The sequence below is a fragment of the Harpia harpyja genome, chromosome 3, assembly GCF_026419915.1.
Source record: "Harpia harpyja isolate bHarHar1 chromosome 3, bHarHar1 primary haplotype, whole genome shotgun sequence".
NCBI classification, from domain to species: domain Eukaryota; kingdom Metazoa; phylum Chordata; class Aves; order Accipitriformes; family Accipitridae; genus Harpia; species Harpia harpyja.
The window spans coordinates 57962685-57978890 of NC_068942.1; the positions used below are offsets into that span (position 1 = coordinate 57962685).

General features: G+C 41.3%; 1 protein-coding gene across 8 annotated transcripts; it reads left to right on the forward strand.

The window, feature by feature from the left end:
- The first annotated feature begins 1010 nt into the window (after positions 1–1010).
- Positions 1011–13307, forward strand: CIPC (CLOCK interacting pacemaker). 8 transcript variants are annotated; one of them, XM_052782810.1, is made up of 6 exons: positions 1050–1138; positions 2568–2658; positions 3625–3797; positions 4118–4292; positions 5198–5367; positions 8864–13307. In XM_052782810.1, exons 4-6 carry the CDS (start codon positions 4226–4228, stop codon positions 9740–9742), a joined length of 1116 nt encoding a protein of 371 aa, XP_052638770.1. In that variant the 5' UTR covers positions 1050–1138; positions 2568–2658; positions 3625–3797; positions 4118–4225; the 3' UTR covers positions 9743–13307. The 8 variants fall into 8 exon arrangements, with proteins under 8 accessions (XP_052638765.1, XP_052638766.1, XP_052638767.1 ...); XM_052782806.1 differs by lacking the exon at positions 3625–3797 and having other exon boundaries at positions 1018–1138; XM_052782807.1 differs by lacking the exon at positions 3625–3797 and having other exon boundaries at positions 1047–1138; positions 2045–2658.
- Positions 13308–16206: the final 2899 nt, after the last annotated feature.

A 16206-nucleotide genomic window follows, 5' to 3' on the forward strand; every position in this document is an offset into this window, starting at 1 on the left:
TCTAATGGAATGGCTTTCATGCCCAAATGCAAAATATTCTGACAGACTCCTGGGTGCTGGTAGTGTTTATGCAGTTCTTAGAAGAATAGCTATTCTAGTTGTATTCATTGAACCAGAGGATTCACTTCCTCCTATTTTGCCCTTGGTTTATATGCAGTTCACGGAAAGCAAATCCACGTTATTTCTTTCACCATCTTTTATTTACCAACACGTAGAAGAGTAAGGGTATCCTTTACTCATGCCAGCTCCTCCTTTTGACATGTTTTCCCTCTTTTGAGACAAGTTGAAAGCTTTTGGACCTCTTTGGTGCTGCTTTCCTCATTTTGTAAGTGGCTATCGGTGTTTATGTTTTTGCTGTCACCTCTCATTCTTGGGAGTGAGAGAGGCTCTACAAGCGTCTCAACTCCTGTGTAGAGATGAATCGTACTCTTTTGCACAATATCTGGGAGTCCAGCAGCATTCCAAACTCCTATCTGACTCCCTCAGAAGTCCAGGCCAGGCAATAAAATGACTTCAAGCCCTCGCACACTTGCCCGGCCACGTGGCGCAAGGCCACCAGGAGATACCCACACTGTTTTTCGGTGAGGATGCTCCTTTCAGCCATGTCCCTGACAGTTGTCGTGGGATGGGTCTCCAGAAGCCTTTTAAAACCAACATGCTGGCGGGCCCTTCCCCCTGACAGGCCCTGTGCGCATCCACGGCCGCTTGCGCATCTCGAGCTGCCCGCTCCCACCTCACGCTAACTCCCACCGCACTCGGGCGCTGTGGTCAGGACTCCTGTACTGAGCCTGCCCCTGCGGTCCCCCAGAGGCCCCTGCCCTCCCGCCTGGGCTCCCCATGAGGTGCGCTGGCCCCGGGCACCACGACGCCATGTCGAGCCTCCGCCCCGCGCACCGAGAAGACGCGCCGGTCGCAAACGGCCGCGCGCGCTGCAAACACCCCGCCCCCAGCAAGCGCGGAGCTCGGCCGGTCGGCGCAGGCAGCTTCGCTGTGCGCATGTGCGCCGAAGGGAGCCTGGCGGGCAACTTTCCTCTTCCGGGCTGGGCCGGTCTAGGCGGTGAGGGAGGTTCGTGCTCCATGGTAGGGTGTCGCGCGTGCGCGGCTCGGCGGGGTTGGAGCTGTGGCGGCCCGCGGCCAGGTGAGGGGCCCGGCGCGGGGGGAGGCGGCCGTGAGGGAGCGGTGGCAGCTGCGGGGCCTGGGGACTCCCGGCCGGCCATCGCCGGGGCTTGCTTCGCTTCGCTTCGCTTCGCTTCGCCTCGCCGGGTGCTGGGGCGGCGGCTCGGGCCCGAAAGCCGGGTGGCTCGGCCCGCCTGCGCGGGAGCCTCTCCTGACGCCGGGCCCGCAGCGAGGGCACCCCGCCCGGGCGGGCAGAGCTCCGGCGCTCCCCGCCGCCCGGGCCCGGCGTCTGGGCGAAGCGCCAGGAAGGCGGTCGGGTGGGGTCAGCTCTCGCCGCTGCGGCGGGAGGGAGGGCCCGGGGCGTCGGGGTTGGCGCCCGGTGCTTCCCGCCGGTGCGCGGCGGAGCACCTGCCTGCCGGGCGGGGGGGGTGTCTGGCCCGCGGGTGGGCAGGAGGGATCCCACGCCTGCGTCTGGAGAGAGCGGTGCTTCTGGTTTGTTTGTTTTCCGTTGCGGCTTTGTTGTTGTTGTTACCCCTTTGGCTTTTTCCATAAGGGAAGAGAGGAAGGTGTGCCAGCCCTTCCCAAAGCTTCCCTTGATGCAAGGCTAGCAGGTGGCGTGTTCTTGTTTTACTTATTTCTAGCCCTCCTTCTGTTTCTAGTTCTGCTTTTTTGGAGATTAGCATCAATACGTATTGCTTTCATAAAAAATACATTTGTTTTGGAAAGGTCTAAATAATGAAAGCATGGATCGGGACTTAAACCTCATCTTCCATTCAAGGGGCAGTATTTCGGTAGCTCTTATGTAGTTATGTTTGCTCCATACCTGTTAGCAGGACAGCAGGTGTGACTGAAGATGGAAAGTAAAAATGATGCAAATAGCTACTGAGGAAGTTCTCTTCTGCTGACCGTTATTCTGTTTTTCTTGTAGTTATGTAGACAGTCACCCTACCATCTCAACACTGTTATCTAACGTACAGAATTCATTACTGGAGGTACCAAGGCTCGAGATCTTGGAGCAGAATTCTAACAACCAGTTGTCAGGACCTTAAGAAGAAACTTGCCCTTCGGGGTAGATTGTTCCAGAATGTGCTGCAATGTCATTTGAAGTAGCTTGCACTGGGTACTGCCATTAATGGACTGCTGGCCTGACTATGATGCGGACTCCTGAGTTCCTGTATTTGTAATTTAAATATACAACTCTAACATGAGACGCAACTTCAAAGGGTTGCTTTATAGGAAAGTAATTTCTACAAATAACATTAGACATAATTTCTGCGCTTCATCCAGTCATTTTTCTGTTAGCCAAACTCTCAGCTACCTTCTTTAAGAGAAGCAGAAACTTTGCTCTGTCTTACTAGAGTCTGCCTACCCTCAGGAAGCAGCTGAAGGTTGTGGCAAGTATGCACTATGGGAGGCCATAATGTAACTATACATTTTTCTGATTTTCATAGCTTTTAGTTTCAGCCTTCCAGTGTTCTCATTCTGGGTGTGGGAAGAAGAGGGCATTTCTAAGGCCATGTCTCCCCTAGGAGTGCATTGCAGGTATAGTATGTGTTGCGCTTTTAGCAGTATGGATTTCTTTAGCCCCAGCATGTTCTTTGATTGCTTACTTTACTTTCTTTTCCCTGACGACTTACTTTACTCGAGAGCGAAACAGACTGTGTTAACAAAATCACAGCTTTGCAGGTTCAGCTGTATGTGTTGTATGGGCTTCACCCAGCACAGCTGACCTGTGTTGGGATAGCTAAGTTTTCATAAGATAAATATGGCCTGAGTAACTTCTAGATCTTGAAAAAAATGTTGTTTATGAATAGTGTTTAGATTTTAGTTTGTTTTGCTCTTTTTGGGTGGAGAAACATGTCTAATACATTAGTTTCTATCTAAATTTCATTCTTTGAATGATTTGAGCTATTTCTTTTCTGAAAGTCTCCAATTGGCTCACTGGCAGCGTAAAAAGAGATACGCAACTATCCTACTTGACTCAGAGGGGAATTAATTTAATTACAGAAAACAACCACACACTTTTGTATCTGCTATTTTATCTTGGTTGCTCACATTGCTGAGCTTCGTAGAATTGGGCATTACGTTTTTAGCAGATCAAGAAATCACGTTGCTATTTCCAAAGATTTGTGTGTACAGTAAGGAATTACTACCTTGTCTGACAGAATTCATAAGAGAGTTAGAAATTAGTTACGCGTTGTGCTCTCCAGATGAATCTACTGTGTACTTTACTTGGTAATCTTAAGTATGAAATGATTCTACCTCAGGTAATTCAGTAAGATTGGCTGACCTGTACTCTGTACTCTCACTTGCTCAGACACTGAAGAAAGGAGCTGAGACGGGTGAATTCTGCCCCTTCAACTGCATCCATGTCTTCAGGACTTCTGAAATACCTTTGATTCATTGATGGCATTCACAGCAGTAGTAAAAACTAAAGAATTTTTTAAAAAAGTAAAATATCTGTACTATATTTCTGCTTCAATTAATTTCTTCCTTCCTGTGCCTTAGGTTTTTTGGCATCTTTTAACCTACCCTAAAGGATGCAACAGCCATGCCTAGTATGATACTGTTCTCTTGTACTTGGTGCAGGGGACTGAAAGATTGGATCATGGAAACTTTCCTGAAACTTAAGAAATCAGCCTAAGGCAGAGAGAAAACTTTAGTCCAGAAGATTCTACAAAGTAGTGTGTCCGTTATGCAAAGAATTGTTGCCTATCTTTTCTACTCTGTAATGTGTTATTAAACATGCATAGTTAGAGAGTTTTGCAGGCAATAAACAGTGGTTTTATTGGCAAGCCTTTGCTAACGTGAATGTGTGATAAACATAGCAAATATGAAGCTGGGAATTTAATAGAATTCTACAGATTGCTTAACAGATACAGCAAACCTTTGATAACCAGATTTCCGTAAGGATAAACGTGGCCTTCTTTGTTGCCTTATACTGATGAAACTTCCTTTAGATTCAGAGAAAGTCCCTTTTTGTTCTTAACTATTTTTGTAGTTCCTCAATGGAAAAGGTGTTAATGGCTGCCTGCAGCACTATGGAAGCATGGGGACAAAATAGTCATCTATTGAGACCCTCAGGGAACTATTGGGCAAAGTGACGGAAATGAAGAGCTTGCACCATCACTTCAGCATGGCGGCAACTGAATCTGACAAGGACTCCGGATATTCAGGTTTAGAAAACCACTGCATTACCTTTTTTTTTTTTTTTTTTTGTGTTACCTTGCTCAGACTTTGCTTTTATTGGTGATGTTTGACAAATCTGACTCTAGCCCTTTACAGTTTGTGTCTGGGAGGACCTTTGTATGCAAGACAGGTTGCATCTGCAATCATCCGATCATCAAACTTTTTTTGGAATGGAGCTTTATGTAGCTATAAAGTTCATCCTATGAATTTGAATGGCATGGGAATTTAAAATGTGCCTAATAAAGAAATAAATGGAAGAATCTCAGATTTCAGAGTCTAGAAGTAGGGAAGACAAAATTACTTTTTGTTCTTTGCAGTGATGAATGAACTGTTGGATTATGCAGTCTAATGTCTCTTACGATTTGACCAGATTGTCAGTAGAGCCTGATAAACCAGAGAGTAATTGTTGTAACATCAGTAAAATGTAGACACAGTGTGCCATTTTAATAATCAACAAAACTGTGCAAAGATGGCCTTGAAAAGAAAAAAAAATGCTTTTGTGAGAGATACCTGTCTTACTGGGTTTGTAGATGGAAGATTTCAAGGCACAAAGACTGCATTACAGACTACAGCTGTGGCAATGCTGGAGCACATAGTTCTTTCCTGCACCAGGTTTTAGAGCAGTCTTCGTGATAGTGTGCAGTCCCTTGGAGACTAAATACAAAAGAACAAAAAGTAATAGATTTTTTGGGAGATGATAGCTGCATGAGAACTGGCCTGAAATATAAAGCCTTTTATTAAAGGCTATTTGACAGCTGTCACAGCAGGTCTAATTTTATTGATATTCCAGAACTAAACTTTATTGTTCTTTGTGGCTTGGTTGAAAGAAAACAGAATAGTAACAAGCATGCTGCATGTGAAACAGCTAACAGCTGAATTCTACATCTGGCAGATGGAAGTTCAGAGTGCCTGAGTGCTATGGAGCAGACTGACTCGGAGGATGTGCTGAATGCATTGTGTTGGAACACAGAAGATGGGCCTTGGCAATGCCCAATGACCACAAGCAGCTCCTTTCCTGCACTTTCTCCTATGGTTGTAATGAAAAATGTGTTAGTTAAGCAGGTAGGGAAGAAATAATATATTGAAAAATGTTTCATGTTCTTCAGTTGTTTTTGTTGTTTTTTTTTTTAATATTTTTCCTTTCAAAAAGATTTTACAAAGTCGTTGCAGTACAGAAAGTAACTGGTAACTCAAAAAGTCCTATTGTGACAGCCTGTTCTTTTGAGGAGCAGCTAGAATCACTAAGATCAAAAAAAGTGTGAAAAGGAGAAGCTCTGCTACATCTACTAAACCTCTTTGTCTCAAAGGACCCCCCCCAAAATAGATAGCACGAAAGATCAAACCAAAAAAAGTGGTTGTTTTTCCTTTTGAAAGCTGATGTTCTCTGTTTCATTCAATAATGACAGTAAAGTAGAATGATAGGTTTTGTTTCCTAGTTCCTAGGTCCTAGAAGTGCTTTATGTGCAATGGGAAACACTAATCCAGAATGTTATAAATGGAAAAATTAAATCTGTATCTGAAGTTAGCTGTGAAGTTTAACAGTTGTTTCTCTTAACTGCATGTGATGGCTCACATTGCAACAATTACATTCCCTATTTATGTCCTCCAGTATCTTATGTGTTGTTCCTCCAGCACATCTGTGAGACTCCTAACTTTCACGTTGTAACAGAAGATTTGAGAGCTCCAAGTTCAAAGTATTGCCACTCGCTCATGTTTTCTGAGCAGAGCAAAAGTTCTTCAGCGTTTTTTGTTAGAATACTTCTGAGAATACAGTGAGAAGGGCAAAAAAAGAATATAGATTCTGATTCTTTTTCTACTCAATCTGTTATGACAACAAGCAAAACCTACTAAATTCAAATACTGTGTATCAATGCTAACACAGATACGGGTTTCTGTATTTGGCAGATTATGCATTTGTGAGGGAGATTGTTCTGATGTCTGAGCATTGTGCTTTATCTTGACAAACAATTTTATTTTATAGTAATGTTTTTAGTTTTGTGGACGAAATTCTGTCTAAACAAATGCTGAAGTATTTATATAGTAGTGAGTAGGCAAGCTTCACCAAAGGTTGACAGCGTTTGGCCCAGAGCTCAAAAATTAGTCTAATGTTAAACTCCAGGTTGTGTTACAAACAGTTGGGAGAAGAAGCTAGTATATATATATTAAAAAAAAATTATATATATATAAAATATCTATAAAAAACCTGGTAGTGTAGCAAAAAGGTAATTTGGTGAGGAAGAGTTGGAGGTAGATAAAATTAGCAAACTCAGTTCTCTTGAGCAGTGCGTCATAACATCTAAGTCCAATTATGTATGGTTAAAGAGAATAATGTTAAATTGAAAAATTTTTACTGCAATAAACAAAAGCAACAAGTCTAGGTCAGAATAATAATGAAGTGTCTCTCTGCCTCTTACTGTTATGCCTCAGTCATGCTGGTCATCTTTTTAAAATGGTCTTTTCAACGCAGTACTCAGTTGGGCTTGCTGGACCAAAAAAAAAGAAAAAAAGCAGCATCCAGTTACTGCTGTTTATTTGTTCCAGTTTCAATTTCAATCAGCATCATCCTTCTGTCTTAGAACCACTGTGATCCTGCGCAGTGATGGTTACCTGCTGTCCCAATTTCAGAGTGTAAACAGCTAACAATAATGTTACTAAAAAAAAAAAAAATCAAGCAGGGGTTAATTCTCTGAAACACAGTGCTGCTTGCGGCAAGGTTTCTGTAAGTCTTGTAAAAGTCCTTAATAAGTAGGAAGGCTTTTTAGACAAGTGATGCTGATACATGCAGGATGTTAGCTTTCATTAAAAAAAAACCAAACCAACCAAAAACCAACACTTTGCAGAATTAGTAAAATAGACATGTCCTTCTCTACTAAAAATGAGATTTTGGGTAGGAGAACAAGAGCAGAATGCAACGTGAGTGGAAAGGAGAAGAAAGTAGGTTACAGATGGGGAAAAAACAAGAACAAGATAAACAGTTACCACAGTTCTTTTGGCCTCCATGATTTTGGGGTACTGCTGTGCTAGATACTGTACAATTGTGCAGTAAATGACAACTACTGACCCCAAAACCTTGCTCCTTAAGGCTGCATGTTCTGTTCTGTGTATGTATAGCCGTGGTATTTATTTACTTGCTCGCTCCTAACATCTCCAGATACTTTTCTTTTGAATGTGTTTGTCCTTTCTTCCGTGATAAGGTAGTAATATTTATTTTTTACAGGTAGTTGTTCTGTACCCCTATTCCATAAGCATCTTGCCCACTGAACCAAAGAAATTCTGTGTCAAGAGTATGTAATTGAATCTCATCTCCAAGTCTCAGTGTCCTAATCAGTGGGTAATAACCACTTTTGACAAGTTCAAGTCCTTTACTGGAGGAATGGACTTCAGCAAAGCATGTTGGCAATTGCCAGTTTAAATCTTATGAAACTGGGGGAAAGGAGATGGATTTCAGATGACTCGGTATAGTACCAAAAATAATAAAATGTGTTTTTGCTAGCTAAAAACTGTGCCTTCAGCAGGCTTGCCAGTAGCATTCCAAGTCATGAGGAACTGGAAAGGCAGCTGACAGTATATTAGTATAATTGTAGTGGTGATGACTTAAATGTACTAAGAAGTGAGGTTTTGCTTCAGAAAGAAATAGTATCTCTTACTAGGCCATTTGATACGTTTGGAGAAAAGCAGGCGTGCTTTTTGGCCAGGAGATCTCATGAAGATCTGTAGTAATGTATTGGAGGAGGAAGAGAGAGTGTCTTGTAAAAATTTATGTATTCCCCTATATTTCAGAATATGGCTTGTGGGAGGGAGTAGAAACTTGGGCATTTTTCTTGAAATATAATGCTTTTATGGTTTATCAGTGCGCGCTATTTTACCAGAGGTATGGAGTTAAACTGCTCTGAGCTTACAACAGGCTTTTTTCCCTGCCTTGGTTGATATTCAGCATTTTTTTTTCTACTTCATGGATTTAAACTTATTGAAACTGTGTATTGTACTTAAGATTGCAAGACTTACTGAACAGCTGTTGTCTATTTTAAATAACCATTTCAAAAGGTTGCTATAAGAATAGAATTGACAAGATTAGAGTTGCTGCCTTTAAACAAAGAGGGAGTCTGAATTGTTCCTAAAATGTCTATGCAGTCTTTCTTTGACTCTTTTAAAATACTTCATAACCGCAATGCTTAATTATTTTTCAACTTTTCTGTACACTTGTTGTTCGACCCCAAGTCTCGGTTGAACTTTTACATAAGCATTGTACAATATAAGCATGCGCTGTAATCCTCATTTAGGAAAGCATGTATAAGTTCAGATTGAATTGTTTTTAAATCTATCTACTGTCCCATAGTAAAAGGATAATGGATTACAGCTTTGATTCTAGTGCTATGCTCTGTTGTCAGATAAAGGGAAGGATGAGTTTGATGGCCAGCTCTTCAGAATGTATTAATTGGACAGTGTGTATCAAATATGGAGAAATGGTGCAGTCCACCTGTTTTCACATAAGGTTTTTTGATCCTCTTCTACAATGTTGTTGTAAGACTTCTGTTTTTTCCCCATTTGTGCTTCTCAGGGGAGTTCATCACAGCTCCAGTCTTGGACTGTGCAGCCATCCTTCGAAGTGATTCCAGCTCAGCCACAGCTAGTGTTTCTTCGTCCATCAATCCCACCTCCCATTAACCCTCACCCTGTTGGGAAAAAGAGAAGTGACTCCGCTAATTACCTGCCCATCCTGAATTCTTATCCCAAAATAGCACCACAGCCCTGCAAAAGAGATCACTCCTTTGATCTAGAAGAACGTCAGGAAACCAACTGCCATAAACGACTCTGCACAGAAGCACCCAAGATGGAGACTTCTCCTGTATTGAGGAGCACAGGGTTGCCTACTAGTCCTTTTGCCCACATACCAGTTAGCTTTAAGACCCCTCAGGATTCTAGCCAGCAAAATTCTTCAACTCTAGTGACAAGTGGAAAACTGTCAGCTCTTCCTGGTTTTCATCGTGTTTCCAGTGACACTCAGAAAGTGCCGGGTTTGACTCCCCTTTTGCCTTTTGGAACTCTGCAGGCAACAAAGTGCACCCCTCATGAGAGTGAGAGTGCAGCACAGAGTACAATGCAGTCTGCAGCGTGGAGTCCCCCACTGATACCAGAAGAGATTTGCACTACCCCTGAGCTGCTCTTGCAACAGCAAAGCAAGTGCAGACGCTTTCAGAATACACTTGTTGTGCTACGCAGGTCAGGATTGCTGGAGATCACTTTAAAAACCAAGGAGCTCATTCATCAGAACCAGGTGACTCAGGCCGAGCTGGACCGGCTGAAGCACCAAACACAGCTTTTCATAGAGGCAATAAAGAACAATGCTCCACAGTCGTGGGCAGAGCTAGAAGCATCTCTAACAGGATCTGAAAAAGCTGATAGCAACCTTGAAGACCCCACTTATCCCAACATGTAGTAAAAAGGTACACAGCTGTTGGTCAAGTTATTTCTGTGCCTCCTATTTCCCGTCTCAAGCTTTTACTTGAGCATTTTCTGAGTCCAAGACTTGCAAAGTGGCGTGCCATTAATAACTTGTCTTCAGAGCCAGTTGTGGGACTAGAATAGCATGGTGGGGTCTTGACAGAATGGGTACTTACTACTTCAGTGTGACCTTGAACTCCATGCTAACTCAGTGTGTTTCCTTGGACTCAAGAAGCTTGGATGTTCTCTGCTGGCATGTTCCCATTTTGCAGTGAAAGACAGTCATTTGCAGTATTCTGCAAGCAAGCATCTTCCTAGTCCCATCTTCAGATAGTCCTGAGAATCGGACAGTAGAACAGGCCCCGCTATTGGGCCACCATCAGCTGCAAGTAGATGAAGGGAGTTGGTGTGAGGAGAGGAAACTTAGGTTGGTGGGATGCTATCTTTAGGTTGTCGCTGTCCATTGTTACAGCAGTCTTGCTTTGGGGTTTTAATGCATTTGAATTAGTGGAGATCTGCTTGTGCTGAAGCAGCATTCTATATTCATTGCAGTCTTTGGTCAAAGTGATGAGTGTCTTAGGACCCAAGTGAAATTAAGTGTTTTGATGAGTATACTTTTGATTTTCACTCACTCAACTGTACAGATCAAAATCACAAGGCTTGCATTGGAAGTGTTTGTTCCAAAGCCATATTTATTAATGGCTAACAAGTGTACAAGGCAAGTGGCTTTGGATTTTCTTGGTAGCTAACAGATTAAACGTTGTTAAAGGCTGCAGTGACTTTTTTAAAAACAGTACAAGGAAGATACTCATTCGCCAGGATTAATTTGGCAAGACTAGCTGCATATTATTTATGTGTATCTTTAGTTTACAAGCCTAAACTCCTTTTTTTCCTGTGAAATCAGATTGCTAAGTATAAAAAAAAAAAAAAAGAGGTGAAAGGAAAAGGAGCATAATGGCCTGTGGTGAAACAAGTCCTCCTATTGCTCTTCCCTCTCTTTTTTTTTTTATTTGGAGAAATCAAATGGGGGTGGGAGGGAGGAGAGAGAGATGTCATCTTGGATAATCTCCCTAAAAAATTTATCTACCTGAGTTTGAACTTAAAAAAAACCCAAAACCAACAAACAAATTTTTTTCCTCCACATTAAATTTATATCATTCCTAGCCTGCTTGCCTTGAGATATAACTAACACCACTGTGTGCATAAGATATTAGGCCTTACTAGTAGAGAACCACAGTAGTCGTGTTACAAAAGCTGTTCTACAGACGCTTATTTCATTTCAGTTTTTTTTAGACACTTAACCATGTCATTCCCTCCAAATCTGAAGGGTTTTTTTCAGAGGCGGTCTGTGTGGAGAACTAAGAATGGCTTTGTCTAAGAACGTTAAGGAATCTGGATTGTTTATGGTACGCTCCTTTCTGAGTGACAGTGTTTTCACAAAATTGTGCAGACTGGGTATTTTGGTGCTTTTATCAATTCTGTCATCTGTTTCAGATTCTTAAAAAAAAGAAACTTGAAAGTAGAGTGTATGTCTTGCTAATTTGTGACTAGACCTTTTAATTTTCTGATGCCTTTGGGAATGAATATTGCAGAATGCTGTAGAGAGTGCTTTTGTAGTCTTCCTCAAATATGTGCACTAGAGAAATTGTAAGGGGCTTCTTTCTTGTAAGGGGTTTCCCCCTTTTTACACTGATGAAAAGAAATGCTGTACAAGCTTCACAAAGAGGAGAAATGTGAGTCATATTTGTACTAGCCATAGGCTTAGAGAGAAATTTCGTGGCAGGATTCGCCCTAGTGAAGCTGTGGCAAACTAGTAGCCATGCCTTTCATGGTATCCTGCCCACCTGCTGAAGACTAGTGCAGTACATGGGAATTGATTAAAAGAAAAGTGTTCATAGTCTGAGTTCTGTCATGTATTTTTTTAAATATGCCTGCTATACTTGTGCATACTAGGATGTCTCATAACTCGCAGCACAGCAGTATGGAAACTCAGCCAGCAAACCCAGAAGGCAGGAAGGCAGCTTAGTACAGTGTAATAACGTAGGACATGTCTGATCTAGCTCTTTTGAAATCAGTTGTAATATCTGCACCGAATGACATTTGGCAGGATAGATGTGATGGTACCTTAGGCCATTTGTGAAAGAATCCCAAAAGATAAGCTTGTTTCTTCTGAGCTCCTTACAGGAAGGAGAGGAGGCAGTAGGAGGCAGTTCCATTGATCCATTGACCTGTAATAGGCCTAGGGGTGAGGAGTGAGAAAATGCACAGGACATCTTTCCTACTTTTCCTAAAATTCTTTTTCTACCCATCAAATAGAGAGGAGAATTTGAAGTTCAGAATATATATATTTTTAGGAAGTTAATTGTCCTAGAAAACAAGATGATGGACTCAGGCTACATAGAGATTCAAGGAAGTCAGAAAGAACAAAGTCCCATCCTAGCCATTTGAGACAAGAAAGAGTTAAGTCTACCAGTGACCTCTTCTCCATCCTATTTCCACTGCTCTGATAGAGTAAAAGGAAGGAAAAATTGGCCTTGCAGGGTAATACCCTCTGACTTAGGGAGACTCTAGCTGATAGAAATCTCTCATACTCCACGCAGTACCACATGTATTTTTTTCCCCTGACAGCACTGAGGGTGGGCTGAAGTGGGTGTGCTTATAGCTGATGGGCCTTTCAGCTGGTATAATTTGTATAAATACATATTCAATAAATCTGTGAATAAAAGTCCAGCAGCTGGTTAGAAATCTCCTACTGGGCATCAGTCCAGACTTAAATAGTGTAACTAGAAAAATCCACTCTGGAACTATTATATGTAAATCTGGGGCCCCTTAGGAACCATATCCCTAGATAACTGCAAATCTTGATGCAACATCTGTAAAAAAAAGATGTTGAAGGCCCCTAGTGATAGACATGTCATCAAGTACCATTCTGTTCAGTTTCTCTTAGCTGCCTTTATTCCTGGAAGCCCAGATAAACCTTTAAACAATAAGGGCTTTCCTTTCTTGGCTGCAATTTAATAAAATAGGTTAGCTTGGAACTGTGTTGAGAAAATTAATTGACTATGTCAGGACCAGAATAGGTCCTGATTCTGGGCAGAATCTGGAAGTGGTCCAGTAGATTTGAGCAGAAACATTAGCCTCTCTGGTTGGAAACCTGTAAGCAATGAACTTCCAGATTTTTTTCACCTTCGAAGCAGCAAGACTTTGTATTAACAAGTTAGCTGAAGACAGCTGTCCCAATCTAAAAAATCAAATCAGATGGCCTGCTGGGGCTTCAGTTGCTGCTGACAACTAGCAGGTGGGGTGGCTTGATGTGTTGGACAGACTGCTGTTTTTCTATTAAGTTTTAATAAATGTTGGTATTTTTGATTACTTTCACTATGTATTTTTGAAATTCTACTGCTCTAGTTGGAATGTAAACATTTTCTGTACTTTCGAAGTCAGTTGCCAGCTCTGAATACAGTAGCCTAAGAACTCTGTTATACAACATGAACTTTTTGCTAAAACTTTACAGAAACAGACTGTGAAATATGAATGAAATAAAGTATATACTTAAAAAGTTTGTGGGTTATTTTAATGCTGTTAAACTGCAAAGTCTTTGGTTCCAAAGCATGCATGACATACAGCTCCACAACAGTGTGTTCCCTGTGTGGGAAAGTGCAGATCCAAAAGTGATACTATGAAGTATCTCTCTGAAGAGTGTCATGTGAGCTTTAACAGAATGTATGAATTGAAGGGTCTCCGGGAGGAGCATGAGTAAAAGTGGGCTGTGCAGAACTCTAAAAATATATTGTCGTGGGTGACCATTGCCATAGATCTGTCATGAGCAACCTGGAAGGATTTTTCCATCTCTGTACTGTTATCTCTATGTGATGACTGTACGTTATGCTCACCGTCTGTGCAGGGTGAACTCCTACACTGCATCTTAATCCTGTCAGCCGGGTATGCAGAAGTTCTAAATTGTGAACTAAGTATCTTGGCTACTGAAAGAATTACTTGAGTGAAAAATTTTATTCTTTCTCTTGAAGAACATTCTTCAACTAAATATGTATACCAGCTTTTCACTGAAACACATTTTTCAAAATGTAGCCATCTTCACACGGTCTTTTCTTTGTTCAAAGATGACTCTTACAGTGAGAACTAGGCAGTCATGCTCAGAACATCCACCAGCCTTGTGGCATGAGATTCTGACCTAAGGTACAAGGGATTCTGGTTAAAGTTCTTACTTGGGACCGGACAAGGCAATAATTTGAATCTCGTTACTTTACATCCAAAAAGGAGTGCCATCAATTGAAGTAATTTTATTCCCTGAGACTGGAAACTCAGTGTTTACAAATTTTGTATTTGTAAAAGTTCTGGGTACAATTTAAGCAAGAAGTTTTCAGGTATCTCTCTTCTGGCTAGCTTTTTCTTTACATGGTGAAGTCTATCTGCAGGATGTCAGGCCTGGTCACCTTTATTTCATTGAGGCCAAAGAGGTGAATTGCTTCTTTCAGGTGTGCTGCATCTGTCTTGTTTTTCTTTCTCATGAAACACAAACAGTCTGAAAGCAGCAGTACTCCCTGCAGCCTTGGGCTGAGAAATCTCCTGGCATGCAAAATTTCTGGCACCCGCTAGGTTGACTATAGCGTGCTGTTACTGCTTCCATTCTCACAATTCCTGAGACAGAAATGTGGGGTCCCTGCCTACGCAATTTTACACTCTTGCTGTATCTAGGTGATGCTTCCTTTCAGGCCGCTGTGTAATGCAGCCCTATAGCCCCAACTGTATTGCATGGTCCAGAGCGTGCAAAATGCACAAGACTTCTCTCCCCTTCTTAAATCAGTACCTCCTTTGAGGTATGTCCATGAGACAAACTTAACTGTTCCGGTGTAATCTGATTCAGAAGGCAGAAGGAAACACCGCATGTTGACTCTGCTCTCTTGTAAAGCACAGTTTCCAAGACTTCCTCAAATTCTTGTTTGAACTAAAGTGTGTTTTTAGAGGAAGCATCCTGCTTTGATTTGAAAGCTCCTAGCAATGAAGAATCCACCCGAATTGTTCAAAATGTAATTACTTACTGTTAAAAATGTGTCTCTTAGATTGAGCCTGAATTTGTCATCTTTCAGTATCCAGCTGTCAGATCTTTTCCCTTTTGTTTGCTAAACTGAAGGGCATGCTGTGACATTGCTGTTTTCACTGTAGGCATTCACAAACTGAACAAGTCATTCTTCAGCTTTCTTTTTTAAAGTAATTGATTAAGCTCTCAAATCTTTTGAATTCTTTATTCATCTGTGGCACTCTTCTTTGGATCCTTTAAAATTATTTAAATGCATTTTTAATTGGAATGCTAACATTAATAGCAAAACAGGATTGCTAAGAGAGTTGTACAATATCAACCCTCCCTACTGCTACTCTGCCTCATTTTTATAGCAGCCTGGGCCATGGCATCGGATTGGAAGTCTAAATAATCCTTGGACCTGTTGCTTCTGCGGTTGGTGAACCCCTGTCCTTTAAGTATGTTTCCACACTCCCTTGAATGCAGTTGGCAGCCAGAAAGCAAAACAAACTGTTTTTAATAAGTGACCAATTGCATCTATTAGTTACCTCTGCTTCTATCCCTCGAAACTTTTTCACCTTTAGATTTTAATGGTAATTTTATGTTGTAATAATAGTAAATAATGTTACAGTCAAGAACCAATTTTATACTGTTTTCAAAATAAGTAGAAGATAGTGTTTAATAGATCTCTTTATACAATTCAGAAACCATAGTTGTAATGCATTTCACACCATCCAGTTAATTTTGTATAATTCTGGCTTCAGTCTGTGTCATGTGGCACACTGTTAACTGACCATCAGAAGTATAAATATTATATCTGCATTGGCTTTGTCCTCAACCAATTTTTAATTCTAGCTCATCAAAATAAGGAGTCAATTTTATTTGATAAGATCTATTTCTTATAAGCTTCATTAATTTCAATTATTTTTGCTTTCTGTGTCCTTGATTAATCAAAGATTACGGGTTATTCCATTATTTTCTCTCAGTTGTCCAGCCTATGTTCATTCAGATCAGTCTACCTACCCACTGAAATGCTAATGCTGTATTAGTTCTTCCATCCCCTCAGTCCTCTGAAATCTTTCCTAGTGGTCTGAAATTCATTGAAATAGTATTGATGGTCCAGAGAGCTTCTTGGTTAGCTCCTGTTAAATTTTCAATCACAACTTATTCAGACTTGCTGACTTTAAAATGTTTAATAACCGTTGTTTAAAGTGTCCTGAATTACTTTTTGAAGTGGAAATCAAGCTGCTGTCATGATATGAGAAGAATACATCTGGCTTTTTTCTAATTGCTCAACAGAAATTTTTGTGAAATGCTTTTGCCATTCTGCACTGCAGCAATATAATTTCCATCCTGAAATGGAGCGCTGCCAGCGTAAAAATTTCTGTATCTTGTACATTTTAAGAAATGGAGGAAGTGGG

What these genes read in the sequence shown, in the direction of transcription:
- CIPC (XM_052782805.1), top strand. Translation starts at nt 4,226, where the DNA reads ATGAAGAGCTTGCACCATCACTTCAGCATGGCGGCAACTGAATCTGAC. An exon ending in CAAGGACTCCGGATATTCAG is followed by an intron (nt 4,293 to 5,197) that starts GTTTAGAAAACC and finishes TACATCTGGCAG; the next exon opens with ATGGAAGTTCAGAGTGCCTG. An exon ending in AAAATGTGTTAGTTAAGCAG is followed by an intron (nt 5,368 to 8,863) that starts GTAGGGAAGAAA and finishes TGTGCTTCTCAG; the next exon opens with GGGAGTTCATCACAGCTCCA.